Source organism: Pyxicephalus adspersus, chromosome 1 (genome assembly GCF_032062135.1).
Source record: "Pyxicephalus adspersus chromosome 1, UCB_Pads_2.0, whole genome shotgun sequence".
Taxonomy (NCBI): domain Eukaryota; kingdom Metazoa; phylum Chordata; class Amphibia; order Anura; family Pyxicephalidae; genus Pyxicephalus; species Pyxicephalus adspersus.
In genome coordinates this window covers 165,031,441-165,047,554 of record NC_092858.1, presented here as the reverse complement: position 1 = coordinate 165,047,554, position 16,114 = coordinate 165,031,441, and the positions used below count along the sequence as shown (strand labels likewise).

The 16,114-nt window shown below is 37.5% G+C and overlaps 1 protein-coding gene across 1 annotated transcript in view; it reads right to left on the bottom strand.

Moving 5' to 3' along the window:
• The window catches only part of ITSN1 (intersectin 1), an 89,261-nt gene that overhangs the window by 8,437 nt on the left and 64,710 nt on the right, over window positions 1–16,114 (bottom strand). Inside the window, exons 24-32 of the mRNA XM_072419929.1 lie at window positions 10,455–10,576; window positions 9,177–9,283; window positions 8,018–8,201; window positions 6,868–6,966; window positions 6,287–6,454; window positions 4,134–4,346; window positions 3,636–3,757; window positions 2,783–2,865; window positions 2,022–2,105 (exon numbers count right to left, since the gene is read on the bottom strand). Coding sequence (XP_072276030.1) covers window positions 2,022–2,105; window positions 2,783–2,865; window positions 3,636–3,757; window positions 4,134–4,346; window positions 6,287–6,454; window positions 6,868–6,966; window positions 8,018–8,201; window positions 9,177–9,283; window positions 10,455–10,576 — 1,182 coding nt within the window. The remainder of the gene's footprint in view (window positions 1–2,021; window positions 2,106–2,782; window positions 2,866–3,635; window positions 3,758–4,133; window positions 4,347–6,286; window positions 6,455–6,867; window positions 6,967–8,017; window positions 8,202–9,176; window positions 9,284–10,454; window positions 10,577–16,114) is intronic.

Below are 16,114 nucleotides of genomic sequence, written 5' to 3'. Positions count from 1 at the left end.
GAACTGGGTGAAAGTGTTGTGGTCAGATGAGACCAAAATTGAGCTCTTTGGCATCAACTCAACTCGCCGTGTTTGGAGGAGGAGGAATGCTGTCTATGACCCCAAAAACACCATCCCCACTGCTGAACATGGAGGTGGATACATTATGCTTTGGGGGTGTTTTTCTGCTAGGGGGACAGGACACCTTCACCGCATCGAAGGGACAATGGACGGGGCCCATCAAATCTTGGGTGAGCACCGCCTTCCCTCAGCCAGGGCATTGAAAATGGGTGGTGGATGGGTATTCCAGCATGACAATGACCCAAAACACACGGCCAAGGCAACAAAGGAATGGCTCAAGAAGAAGCACATGAAGTTCCTGGAGTGGCATAGCCAGTCTCCAGACCTTAATCCCATAGAAAATCTGTGGAGGGAGCTGAAGGCTGGAGTTGCCAAACATCAGCCTCAAAACTTTACTGACTTGGAGAGGATCTGCAAAGATCCCTCCTGAGATGTGTGCAAACCTGGTGGCCAACTACAAGAAACCTCTGACCTCTATGATTGCCAACAACGGGTTTGCCACCAAGTACTAAGTCATCTTTTGCGAAGGGATCAAAAATGTATTTCACTCATTACAATGTGCATCAAGCTCCGACTTTTGAGCACTGGGTATTTGAGGGTTCTTTTGTTGTTATTCTGTCTCTCACACCTACAATAAACCTATCATTACAATTATAGACTGGTCAAACAAACAAAATCAGCAGGGGATCAAAAAACTCTTTCCCTCCTTGTATGTCCTGTTGTGGTAAAAAATCATACAGAATTTTTGTGGACGGAGTGTTGTCCGCCAAGCTATTTAAGCCCATATTCTACTCTCCCCTACCTAAGGACTTATTGTTTTTTAGCCACACGGTAAACCAACTAGGACGGCTATTTAGACTCCTTGAGATAACACATAAACTTTGCATGCTTTGAATTTCCAACAGGATCAGCAAATATGTTTGCACTTATTGAAACAATACAGATTTGATAATATATGAACAAAGCAAAGGAGTGCTAATAAGATAGAAATGTTTAGGGTTTTATGTTAAGTTAAAATGGCCAACATGCAACACTATGACTTTAAACTCTAGGTCTGCACAATTGCTGTGGTCATTAGAAAGATCCACTCTCTACTTTAATAGGAGAAACTAGAACACCCAAATCCCCAAGAGAAGCTGAAAGTGAACCTAGAACTAAAATATATGAACTAAAATATGAAATATTAAAGCCCATATGTGATATAAGTATGTTAGACTTCACTTACTGCTATAAAACCATTGTGGTGTTTACATTATTTTAATGACTACCCAAAAACCGAGCTGCATATTAAAGATGGTGTTTTACTAATGTTTTGTATAGGGACAGGTTGAATCTCTTTAGAGTCTTTAATTCTTTTTATGCAGGAAATCCTTTCCCCTGCTCTTGTATTGCTATCTGTTATTACTGATCCCATAGCTGTGCACTCCCTGGACTTGATGATAGAATATTAGTTTCAGGTTATAAATAAACAAACCTTGTTTGCAAAGTTGATGCTCAGTAGGCAAGGGCATCCAGATCAGCTCTGAAATTAAAACTATTTTGTACAAAAAATTCTATATAGCTTTGTAGTATCTTCAAAAATTATTATTAAAGCCAGACTGTATACTATGCATAAACAGTTTTAACACTGGTCAAAGAATTAGCCTCAGACAGCTTTAGACTTGTGTAAATGGCTTCAGTTTGAGATGCATTAAATAATTTAAAATGCATTTTACCTGTAGTTGACTTGCTTCAAGTCCACTTTGCATTTATTCCATAGACTGCTTTGGGAATGCAAAACTCGCATAGGGTGAATAAAAGCTCATTGATGCTGGCTTTCACACTGGGGGTGTGCACAGGAGTGCTCACAGCTGCGAGAAGGATGCACTAGCTGCACCCTTGTTCCACAGGAAGTATAATTCTCTATATCATCTGATCAAAGCCAAAACGTATCAAGCCATTTCCACCCTCAAGGTACTCACCGTGTGACCTGCATGGTTTTAATTCAATACCTTCTACAATATTCACCATCAGCCGACCGATTCCTGTGGCTCTCTGAGAACGAACTACAAGGAAAAGGGATATAAGGCATGATAAAAACTTTACACATACGTGCAGCAATAATTAGTAAATTATGTATCAACTAATACGCCCTCATCTCTTAGATTGTAAACTCTATTGGGCAGGGTCCTATTTTTCTTTTGCGTCATAGTTTATACTTCAATATATGCAAGGTTATCATATATCTTCTATTTCTTGTACAGCACTTTAAAAATTCATTTAGTGGTTTGCCAGGAGAAAAACTTTAAAACATAAAGACAATACTGTTAGACATGGTTAATAAAATTGCTAAAGACCATTGACATACTCTGCACCGATGGCCAATAATTGGTTTACATGTCGCTGTGGTGCTTATGTTGTATCTGTTACTACGATATCAATGAAAGGGATAACAGCAGTGGGTGTCTGTTCTGCATACAGAAGTCTGAGGAGACAACTCGGAGTGGTGAGGATTATAGGCTCACTATAAAGCCAAAGGAAGGCACGACAATAATGTTGCAGATTCAAAAGAACATGGCTACCTTGCTTCCTATTTTGTAATCACATAGCACAAGAACACAGGCATTGTTTTACAAATCTTTCATAGTGTATGAGCACAATTCCTATGTATGGGGTTTGACTTCAGGATGTTAATTTATTTGCAGGTTGTGTTTTCTTTATCAGACAGCTGTGATAGGCTTACCTAGATAAGCCTTCTCCCTCTTCTTTTTCTCTGTCTCTATGTACAATTCTGAGGCAGCTTTGATCTTTTGCACCCAAGCAGTCCTGCAGAGAAAAAAATATCATCAAAGATATATATTACACAATATCTATCTATCTATCTATCTATCTATCTATCTATCTATCTATCTATCTATCTATCTATCTATCTATCTATCTATCAAATATGATACATAACAGTGCAATAAGATTGCATGTCCCTTTTACTCTTTTAAAAAGTGTGCCTATATGTGTCATATAGAAATTATATATAAATTGAAATCTTTGTCCAGCTTTTGTTTTCCTGAAGAAGATTCCCCTTCCCTTTTGTCCTTTGAAAGTTATGGGGAATCCAAAATTTTACTGCTATCATTGTAACAGGAATAGCAGGCAAGTGTTTTGTTTTGACATTTTTATGTACCTGATGTTTGCCTATCCCCTGAACTAGTTCTACGTTTGGACACAAATGAAAGAGAACTGGAGAGAATAATAACAACCAGCTTTTTTATTAAAGTAGTTAACATGTTGCTACTAAGGTACTAAAATCATTCCAAGATCCACCTGTGCAAAATATTTTCATAGCTATAGCATTTATAGGTCAGCCGAATGCCTACTTTTAATGCATTCTAATCAGCTACACTAAATTGGCCTAAAAAATGCCCACGTGCAAATACTACCTGTGATTTTTTATTTCTTTATTGGAGGTATATGAGATTTAGGGTTCCCCAAATGCTCTACAAAGCATGTGATCATACAAGCAGGCACTTATATAAAAGTGGATGTAGAGTTCAGGAGATTTAAAGTGCAGCTAGATGACTTTATTGAAGAATTCTCACCTCTCATTGATGCTCTCAGCCCGCAGCGTGTATACCCGGTCAATGTGAGAGATGTGGAATATGGGCTCATCTCCCGATGGGTCTGTGGGCAATTTCACCAGCACTTCATTCAGGAATATAGGCTACAGAAAGAAGACATATACATGTATTTTAATTCTTGCACTACTAAGACTGTAGACTGGTCTTTTGGAAAGACTTTGGATTAGAGCATATAAAATGATGCATATAATTCTTATCATTCTTTGCACCCAATTCAAAAAGAAAGGACTGCACTGTTCATCTATTGCTGGGGCAAAATCATCCCATCCACCCTCTCTACTCCCTCTTATTTCAGTTGCTCTGAAAAACAATGTGTCATTAGTGCTTATTTAGCCACCTATACAGTAGCAAAATATTTTATTTAAACACTATACAGAGCCATTAACATCTGCTAACACTTTCTTCCTAACAGTAACACACACTCAACATTTACCCATACACAATATGGTTTCCACTCACTGTCTTGTACATCTTGTACTGCAGATTGGATTTTGGGCTGAAGACTTTATCAGTGCCGGAGGATCCAAGTGGTTTGATAATTTGGGTCAACAGCAGGAAGTCATTGAATAGAAAACCGTATAATTCCTTGTTGCTCTTTGCTTTGTATAGTTTTCCACTATGCAGAAATTTCCGCGGACCCAAACAGTTCGTCACAGAATTAAATACTAATTGCTGAGGGAGAAAAGAACACAGGGTTGGTCATGAACAGATTTTAGATGTCAGAGGCTGTATAAGAATATTTTGGCAATGTTTAAGTAGCATACATGGGTAAGTATTCTTCATGTGTAGTAGGATCCAGGTCCCATAAAGACACTAGATTTTCACAGACCGAGATGATCAATCATGCCATTGAAATTCTAATGTCAGAAAAGCTGATAAACACATTGTTTAGTGTTCTGCTGTGCCGGATCACTAAATGACTGACCCCAATAACTGCTACGGAAATCTCCCCTGCTAGCCCTTCCATCCCAATACAGCACAAAAGGAAGTAGCCAAGCAGTGTGTCTGTATGGCAGTCCTTGCCGATGCCAGCAAAGCTGTCTTAAGACACGGAAATACAGTATAATTTTGGTAGTTAAACCCAACTTCAGGCAGAAACATTAGAATAAGTTAAATGCCCCACATATACAGTATGTCCTATATTAATCTTAAAAATGGAAGCATCTTTTATATGAACAGTTTGACAATTTCCTCCCAAAAGCAACATCTCCACAATCCAGCCCTACCTGTCCCCAGAGACCACTAAACTCCTTGTACACGCTCTTATCTCTCATCTGGAATCCTCCTTTCTGGTATTCCACTAACCTGACTCTCTCCAATCTAATATGAATGCTGCAGCCAGACTCATCCATCCCTACTCTCCGCTCCTCCAATGACCTACAATTGACTTCCTCACTCATAACCTCATCACACGCACGGCTACAAGACTTTTCTAGAGCTTCCCCCAATTCTCTGGAATGGTCTTCCTCGTCCTATTCGTCGTGCTCCTACTTCCTGTTCAATTAAAAGAGCATTCAAAACCCATTTTTTCAAACTTGTCTACTCTGTCTTCTTCTGCTTTTTGAAACCGTCACTACTTTCCACCACTACATATCTCCCCTCCTATTGTGTGCTAATTTCCCCCGTCTACTGGATTGTAAGCTCTTCTGGGCAGGGTCCTCTCCTCCTGGGTCACTGTCTGTATTCGTCTGTCATTTGCAACTCCTATTTATTGTACAGCTCTGTTTGTTGGTGCTGTATAAATCCTGTTTAATAATAATATCATCATAACAAGAATAATAAATAAAAATAATAACAAATCATGGTAATAGCATACAATCCCCCAAAGGGTGATTACAGAAAAAATGGCTAAAGTTTCTTTCTTTAAAACTTTTTTTACCTTCTGTAAAGCTATGAACAGCAATGGTTAAAATATCTGAAGAACTTTAAGCAGTAGTTATTTGAACGTCAAGAGGAACTATTAAGATGAACCTCGGACAAATGGCTAAATACATATATGAAATATACATAAATTTATATTAAATGTGCTGTTGTACCTGCCAAAAAATGTGCAGTTTTGTATATACAATCTTAACAGGATTGTCAGCTTAGAAGACCTGATTTTTAAAAGGTATCTTACTAGTGGCTCTATGGACATCATGGTAGAGTTTATATGCTGTTGTATTAAAAAACATCTTTTAAAAAGATTTTTCTAACATGTTGTTGTTTGTTTGTTCCCTTTTTCTGTCCTTTCTGGAATGACAGCAATATCAAACAGGGGACAATCCTGAATTAAACTTCGATATGACTAACAAACACTTAATTTTCACCTATGTCCCTATGCAACAGGAAGAATATAATATGTGGCCTGCCAGTCTAAAAAAATGTCTATATGTCTGTGCCCATTGACTGGCACAATTATAGGGGTATCCACATCAAATAAAGGTAAGCTTTGCTTTTTCTGGTTTAGAAGACCTATTTAGGTAACAAATTTTAGCAGAAATCTAATTTTTATGTGTGAATGGGGTCATATATATGAACACAATTCAAAAGCATTCCTTAAGCTTTTCTAGAGCACCCCTGCATTGATCTGGTAATGAGTGTAAGCTGAGCAGCACCCTTTAGAGACAAACCTCAGACAAGCCTTCACATTGCACATGCGCCTGAATCCACTCCAGTCGGTCGGAGTTCTCCTTTTCTCTGACACCTTCATTGACCTGAGAACACAGCTCCTCAGCCTTTTCCAGTGCTTGTTTCAGATGACTGTGATCTGGGTGATTTTCAGGTGTATTTTCTAAAATCTGAAGATTTCAATGTATTAAATAAATCATTACCTTGGCATGCATAAATGAAGACAATAGATCTTTCATTACATTTATGTGCAATTAAAGGGGACCTTGCCCAAGAAAACCTTGTCTTTTAAACATTGAAAGACAGTTGTGAATGATAAAGAATTCAGCAGCTACATTTTTTTGCCAAGGACTACTTAATTTTATCCATTTCCCTGCACTGCAAGGATACGAGGCAGCCACTATCTAAGTAAAGATGGTAAGGTGACTCCCATATATACTTTAACCATCTAAAAACATTATGTAACTGTTCAAGCCCATCAACATCTTAAAGCCAAAGGTGAATGCTTATAATTGAGGCTGCCAGTATGTGTAACACCAGTAATTTGATAACAAGATGTTTCATCATGAAGCTTGTCACTTACATTTTTGATGATAAGAGGGTATCTAGTAACTCTTTGCATAGGTTTGAGAATGAAGCTGGACAGAGGCATTCCTTTACATCGAGGATCCATAGCTAACCTCTATGGAGACAAAAAAATATTCAGAGCATTTACACTATAACAATAAAGCTAAACAAAATGCCATAGATTTGATATTTTTCTAAATAAATTCTAAAGTTATAAATGTTTAATTATTGTTTAGTAAATGTCCCAAGCAACTTTACATTCACATACTGTTAACTGACTCACTAACTTCACTGAACTGGTCTTTTTAACTAATCTTGCAGTAAAATAATATTTTCCAGGGTTTGATCATTTCTCTTTTTCTCAAGACTGTATATATGAAGATACAACATATCAGAATAAATGCAGTATCTTTCAGAGATTTCACCAGTTTTGTTGCTACCTTCTTAATATCCTTTTGTAGATGAGGTCAGGACAGTGTATTCTAACTAAAGATCTATATGGGAGGATCAGGACATTTTGATGGTCATTTTAGGGATACACTCCAATATATATATATATATATATAGGAATCAGGATTTCTTCAGCAGGTAGGATAGCAGAGTTGATTCCATTTTGCAATACATTTCATTTTTGTGCTTGGGTTTAAATACATTTTATTAAATAGATGGAATTAGAGTTACAACTAGCTGCAAAAGAACTGGACAGGGCAGACACCAAGTCTCCAAACTTCTGTTCACAAAAAGCATGATGTATTATTCCACTTGTAGAAATTTTGTATATCACTGGGTATTTTTCCAAAGGGCCTTTAAACGCATAAAGCATGGAAAAATGTACACCTTTATTGATTTATTTTATTGAGATATATATATATATATATATATATATATATATATATATAAATATATTTTTTTTTTTTGCACACCATTAAGCCCCCTGATATCTGGAGGGAAAACTGATTGGAGGGTTTTCAAACATCGCTGACTGTTTCTATCCCTGTCAAGACTAATGCCAATTGTAGCTATTGGTTAACCTGTCAAGATCAGCTCTCGTGCTGGACATATCCTTTTGGAAACTTTTCACAATGATGAAGGATACAATGATCAAACAACCTAAAGTGAACCTGTCACATCGGGACAGACACCTGACACAGTCATACAAGTCTTACCTTCACAAACTCCTTGAACTCTGGCACTTCGTCGGTTTTCTGCTGAATAAGGGCGGCACCGTTTAGCTGACAGCTACAGAAGCGGATGTATGGCTGCATGTGTGGTAACTGAGCAGTCAAGATGTCACCAATCATCTTTACAGGCATCTTTTCACCGGACATCTTTTTGCGAACTCTCAAGGCCCTTGGTATAAAAAGAAGTAATTCAATTTAAATGTCCCTTAAAGTAGAACAATAGACATCACACTCACAAATATCTGCTGCAGCAATGGATTGTTAGTGTATGTACAAATACAGTTTGCAATTAGTCCCCCTGTAGTCTCACAAATGCCTGGTAATCCTGCCAGTGAACTCCACCTAATGAAGCTTCCTGTGATGGGGTAATACTGAGGGAAGATTTGTCACTCCTATTGGCTTCCGGCATGGTAAAGAGCTTTATCAGAACTTTAAGTCTTTGAGTTGTCAAACCCAATGAAATGCTGGCAGTCATTCAGTCCAGGATACATTGGAGACAATTGGAGTCAGACTTTAAATCTAATCTAAAGGGTGATAATAAAACCAACCTATATACTCATATTTACCTCTAATTAGATATACAAAGGAATTATATTGTTACCTTCTTCTCATGCACTTAAATTTTTTTCCATTATCAAAGGGCCTGCAAAATTCCAGCTGGTTGGAGGGTCAGCATCTCTATCATCTAACAAGTGTTTGCCCTGCTGCTCTTAGAAGTTGCCCTAAAAATTCTTGGCAGACTTGTGGGCAACTGAATTGAGTACGGTATGATGATGGTACAATGGACCACAAGGGGTAGAGTAAGAAACAGATGGCTGCTAAAGAAGTGGCTGGATGACACTATGGCCCTGATTTATTGGAGCTCTCCAAGGCTGAAGAGGATACACTTTCATCAGTGAAGCTGGGTGATCCAGCAAACCTGGAATGGATTTCTTAAAAGAGTTCATCAGCCCTTTAAAAAAAAAAAGCAAAAATACAGAAGAGCAAACATTTGTAATGATCCTGTGCTCAAAAGGTAATCCCAAATAGGATAGTTTTAAACGATTTGACATGCCCCACTAGGTCAAAATATGAATCTGCTAAAAATATACTTTTTAGAGAAACATAATTATCATAGAAAAATACAGTTTTAAGCATTGCTTACTTGAGCAGTTTGATATTGCACATGATCAGCTCCTTCCAGTTGACAAAAATCATTGCGACTTCCTTCTCAGTCAGCAGCTCTGATTCCAGCAATGGCTTCTGGAATGTCTAAAAGATAGAGAGAGTCATTATAGATGATGTGTATATGTGTAGAATATACATTTCCAGCCTTGGGACAAGGACAGGCAGCAAAATAGTTTATTGCTATCTAAAAATACTAAAGGCCTGGCTTTTTAGAAAATGCATGCCAATAAGGGGTTCTGACCTTTCCTGTCTAATCCGCATCATTGTGGGTCTAAAATATCACAATAAAATTGCTCCAAAAAGTAGCATTCAAAAGGAAGTTAGCAATGGAAACCCCAAGGTTTCTCTTGTATTAGGTTTACATTAAAATGTATAACAGACAGATCATGTGTGTCCATTAAAGCTGAACTCCCTGCACAAGACACGCTCACTCACGTACTTATACAATATATAAATCCAATCTGAGTGCACCAAATGCTTTGGTGCACTCAATATATATACCCAATATATAATATAATATACTCAATATATATAACCCAGATATTAAGAGCAAAGATTGGAGGGGGATCCAGCAGGTGCACTTACTATAGGCTGGGGTGGATACATGACTAGGCCCCCATACAAGCAGCAGTGACCATAGCATTTACCATGCAAAGACAATAACAAAGATTTGCAAAATGACAAAAATTAGTTTTTTCATGAAATTTGCACAAGTTTGCAGGAAGCCCTTGCCTAATTCTAACTAGGTATATATACCCTGCAGCTTACAGATCTTTTAAGAAGTGCTTGCCCCTCTTTTGAATATGAAAGGAAAAAATAATTGATGGTGGTTAAAAGAATGGTAAGCGTTCATAATATGTAGAAGTTAATGAGATACATGATCGTGTACACAGAGTTCTAATTTAGTTGATATTTTAGTTGAAATGGCACCATTATAAGACACACAAGAGGGTCTGGTGTTAAGGTGTAGTTTATACAGTAGTTTGGGCAGCACCATGGCTCAGAGGTTAGCACTCTGGTCTTTGCAGTGCTGGGTTCCTGGTTATAATTTCAGCCAGGACACTATCTGCATGAAGATTGCAGGTTCTCTATGTGCTTACGCGGGTTTCCTCCCACATTCGAAAAACATGCGGATAGGTTAACTGACCTTTAAAGGAACAGCTAGTGACATGACTATGGACTTTGTACAGCGCTGTGTAATTTGTTGGCGCTATACAAATACTGTGTAATAATAACAATATACTGTCCAGCTCACCTCTGTAACCAGCTGAAGGTCATTCACATAATTTTCTTCTGTCACAATCAGCTCGTGAATATAACCCTGACGTTTTCTCTCTGTAGGACTCAACATGTCCAAGAGATGGAGGTCCGCACACCCTAAAATAAAAGAGGAAACCATAAATCTATGCAGTTTTTTCAATACCTGCTTCTATGAATAGGAGGCTGCAAAGGCCATAGTAAACAAGAATAGCTGATACAAAAACCCAAATTCAGCTACAGGGAAGAAGTGTCATCTTCAGCATAAAGAAGATAATGGGCCATGGTGGAAGCCATGCAAACTTCAAAATACCAAAACTGTATGTTTGGTATATTAGTTTTTTGCCCCACCTCCCCCAATTGGAAGTTTATTCCTCCTCTCCTGTTCAGCAACCTTTATTGATCTGAGAAGATTTGAGAAAGAAAACATGGCTCCAGATATTCCTATAGATAAGCCATGCTCCACTGTGCCAACATTTTTTTTTCTATATGCATTATAAGGGTTGTACCATCCATGAGCACTGAGAACCTAGAGAGTAGGACCTAGTAAATGTGCTTTTTCTGGAAAATTCTGTGGCAACTATCACTTCCTTATTCTGTTAAAATTTTGGGTTACCATTTTTGGGTTACCACTTTGTGGTCAACTGATAAGCCAATGGTCACCATTAGGATAGATCAGCCTTTCTCGATCTTTTCAACATGGGGGAACTATTAAAGCAACTTTCTGATTTTGAAGCACCTGCTATAATGACTATAGCACCAGCTTACAGTATATTAGCATGGTGGTCAATATGAAGAAAGTCTCTTACATTGCTGGCCATTGGGAGAAATGTCACTCTTACAGATAACCAAAATGATCATTGGTGTAAGTTAAACTGACCCGAGAGGCGAAAATTGCTCAATGAACCACTAGCAACCTCTGGAGGAACCCTTGTTGAGAAACACTGGGTTAAATCCTATTCAGAACAAAATACAATAAAAACCTAAAAAGCTGAGAAGAATGCCGAAACAAAGTATCAGGACACAACAATGCAGCAGAGGAAAGAACACACTTTGAAATGTTAGATACCATTTAACAATATCAGCACGACTTCTATTAATTAAAACAACCATTCTGTATAGTGTGCGCTTTTTTTTTTATTAAATCACCGTTTTCTCTCTATATATATTTTTTGTAAAGGATACATACCCAAATTCTTAAGGGGGCTGAGATGGAAGAAAACTATTGTCAAAAATCTTTGTGACAAAAACCAGTCCAAATGTTCTTTAGAGAGACCCTGTCATGAGGCCATTCATTTCCCTAACAATCTTTCCTTAGGAATATATGTGCAAGAACATCAGCTTCCATCTAAGATTTCTTATTCTAGACGTACTTCTTCTCACTAATCTGTAACAAGCATGCAGAAACGATCCAAATAATTTCAGAGCTTTTCTTGGCCTCTACTGGTTAAGGTGTGACGTCTACAAAATTTTGCAAAGCAGAAACTCCTAATTTTGGCCATTTTGCTACCAAAGAGAATTTGAGTGAATAGGTTTTGCCCACCTTTCTTAAAAACTTTTTTTTTTTTTGTTTTTATTTATTATTTTTTTAACTGTGGTTGTACTTAGGGTAGTTTAGTTTTTTTTTTCATTAAGGGTGTATTTATAGGATATTCTCTTATCAATTTAGCAAACATTTTACCATTATTAGAAGATAAATAAAGACTTAGAGGTGGGAAGGATGTAGGGAGATTCCCTATCCCCAACTTATCCTAGGTTGTAATCAGGTATGGTGGAGCTTCATACCTGCTCACCTCCTTCCTTAATAGCTCCCTAATAGGACAATGCTGCAAAACACAGGCGGTTATATTATCAAGAAATAGTTTGGAGTTTTTTTTTTTTAAACATTTTTCCAACAATATCTCTCTCAAAGCATAGAAATGCCATCAGACGAGGTATCCAGCGGTAAAGACAAAGCAGGGTCGGGGTCACAGGTACAAGGTCGGTCCAGGTCATTTTTTTTTTTTTCATACAAGCACTGTAAGTTTTTCAATTTAGTTAATTGCCCTCATGCATTTAGAGAAGGGGAGAAGGGGAAAAAGGAACTACCCAAGGAGCAAATTAAGCATGCTACATTGAAAGAAGGGTAAGGAAGAATCTGTAGGTAATTATAAAATTGCAGCAGATCAGACCCCTTCCGTTGTCCAGCTGGGCTATGCTGGGTGAAATAACAGTGTTAATATCAGAACATAATTCCAAATCCTTTGATAGGCAGAGATTTCATACATGTATATCTGGTTTGTTTGACGTTTTAAAACCGACGTTTTTTTTTAATTAAACAACTTTTTTGTCCACTAAATACACAAAGCTTAACAGAGTACTCAACTTACTTATGGTTAGTGCCATTCAAGGATTAAAACTGCATTAATCTAAAAGATTTGACGTGGAACTTAAAAATGTTAATTTAATACTGCTATGTTGCAGACTTCCTGAATTTTAGGCCACATTCCCATCAAATTTGTATTCTATCAGGTTCTCTATAGCAATGTACAACAGGCCGCTAGACTGGTGATCTTGTGGACAGCTTCAGCCAAATGACAGAGGATTTAGCTTTTTTTTAATCAGAAAGATAAATAGAAAGGACGTTTTTGGACCTTGGGGTGTCTTTTTAGATGCAGACCTATACGTAAGTTTGTTATTTGAACTTGAATAAACACTATTTTTTGGTTTTTTTTTTTAAAATATTATTCCGATCAATTTGACCTGGATTTGTCAGTTTATTCATTTAAAGCTATAGAATTAGCTACCAGTATTGTGACTGTTGTTCTCTTTTGAGAATTGGCAGCTAGGTGGCAGAACAAGTTTTCTTGTTCTGAGTGAACAAGAAACTTTTCTTTCAAGAGTGAAAAAAAAAACAGTAAAAATTAGAGAATACAACCCCCTATGATATGAATTAGGTCAGTCTATTGATTTTAATAAAGTGACCTTAATGAACTGACCTCTGCTCAAATGAACCAGCTGCAAATAGATGGGGAAAAAGTAGAAGTGGTAATAGATTTCATCTTCCTAGGATCGAAGATTTCTGCAGATGGTGACTGCAGTCATGAAATTAAAAGACGCTTGCTGCTTGGGAGGAAAGCTATGACAAATCTGGGCAGGATACTACAAAATAGAGATGTCACGTTACTAACAAAGATAAGCATAGGTAAAGCTATGGTCTTCCCAGTAGTAACATATTGATGCGAAATTTAGACTATAAATAGGGCAATGCATAGAAAAATTGATGCTTTTGAACTATGGCCGTGGAGAAAGCTACTAAGAGTTCCCTGGATTGCTAGAAGATCTAACCAGTCAATACTTAAAGAAATAAGGCCAGAGTATTCACTAGAAGGGTTGATACTGCTAATAAAAGTCAAACACTTTGGTCACATAATGAGAAGTCTGGATTCTTTGGAGAAATCCACAACGCTTGGAAAAATTGAGGGCAAAAGAAGAAGAGGACGACGAAGGCTAAGATGGATAGACAGCATATGTGGAGCTATGAACATGTCTATGCAACAAATGAAAGAAGCAGTGATGGACTGACACAGCTGGCGTGCGAAAGTACATCTGGTCACGAGGAGTCGAAAGAGAGGAGAGAGATTTTAGGAGCTGACAGTGAACCTAATGCTTTTTCAATCAAGCAGCTCATCACAGCAGGATATGTTCATGCTACTACTGTAAGTGTATCATTTAAAATGAATGGTAGATGTGTCCTGCAATACTTGAGTTGCAGTAGAACACAGTAAAAAAAATATTTAAAAAAAATAGATTTTTTTCTCATTTTAATTCTTGGTGACATTGGTAATCGGGATGATTAGAGTTAATCTTCCTAATGGATTTAGACAGCGATATACACTTGACAATGGTTGTAACTTCCTATTACTCTTCAATTTTATTAAAGTTTTACTTTTATAGAAGGTATACAGTGACAATAGAGGTACAGTACTGAGGTCATGCTACAGCCAACAAGGTAAAGGGCAACATACATAAAGACATTACCATACGACTATGGAAGGGACATTAGATTGTGAGCTCCTTTGAGGGACAGTTAGTGACATGAGAGAATGGGCTTTGTAAAGCGCTGCATATTTTGTTGGAGCTATATAAATAATGTGTAATAATACCAGTAGGGACAGTTTAAATATACCAAAGCAGGAGACCAATTGCAACCCATCCATTTTTTTTGACTATGGAGAATGCACCTCAGAATTTACCTCAAGCAGAGACCTGGTCACTATTGTAGATCCCGACATGAAGAACACTGCCTTGTGGGAGTCACAGACAGCAAATGATTTCTTGGTGGGTTAAAAACGCTTCCCTATTCTAGCAAAAACTAAAAAAGTTAAAACTCCCCCCCAATAAAGAAAAGTTATTTGAAGACCTTAATAGATGGACCATAAACCTGCCATACTTATTTAAGACAAACATTTTACCCAGAACCCTAAATTTATTATACCATAGAGCAGTGTTTAGGAATGGAGCTCAGCTATGAGGAGAGATTAGCTGAACTGGATCTATTCTCCCTTGAGAAGAGACGTATAAGATGGGATATGATCACCCTGTATAAATATATAAATGGTCCATATAGAGAACTCTCTTCCCAACTATTCACTTTGAGATCATTACAAAAGACAAGAGGGCCGCCTTTGCGTCTGGAGGAAAAGAAATTTAAGCTCCGGATAAGGAAGGGATTCTTCACTGTAAGGTCTGTGAAAATGTTGAATTGGCTCCCTCAGGAAGTAGTTTCAGCAACTACTATAGATTGCTTTAAGAAAAAGCTGGATGATTTTCCAGAAGCACAGAATATAACTAGGTATTAAAGTTTTAAAGAAAAGATAACAGACTGTTGATGCAGGGAACATCCGATTGCATTAGGGAATCAGGAAATTTTTTTCCCATAGCAGAAAATTGTACCAGGGTTTATATTTGCCTTCCTCTGGACCAACTATGTCTTATATGGTTTTATAACTGGGATATGTTTACTTCCCTAGTGGTTATACTTGATGTTATTGGGTCTTTTTTTCAACCTATGTTTTTGTAATAATGTTTCTCAACATTTTTAACATGGGGAAAACCCTTGAAAGAACTCCCAGGTCATAAGAAACTATAGGTTTAGTTAATATATTCAAAGTTCAAAGTACAATAGCGTGGAGATCAGGAAGAATTTCATCCTTGCATTAGTGTGGGGGTCATTGGGAAAAATACCACTCATACAGATAGCCAAAAAGAGCAATGGTATCAGTTAAACTGACCTGGGAGTCCAAAACTGCTCATTGCTCAAGGAACCCCTAGCAATCTCTGGAGGATTCCCAGTTGAGAAACACTGATCTTTATTATTATTTATTGCAGAGTCTTTTCAGATTGTTGAGGGGCAAAGTGAAAGCAATCAATAGAATTATATATATGGCCCCAAAAAATAAAGTAGGCTAGTAATGCCAAACTTGAAATATATGACTCGTTTAAGTTGCCAATTACATTATCTCTATGGAAACAGTTTCCCATCCCAAATAGTGTACATGTTCCCAGGCACACGCCTCACAAGTAATAGATCTCATGATATAGACCTGTACTTGTGACAAGCCTGCTTTCTCAGCTCTTTTCTTACTCAAGGTCTTGCATTAGGGGGAACATATCCCA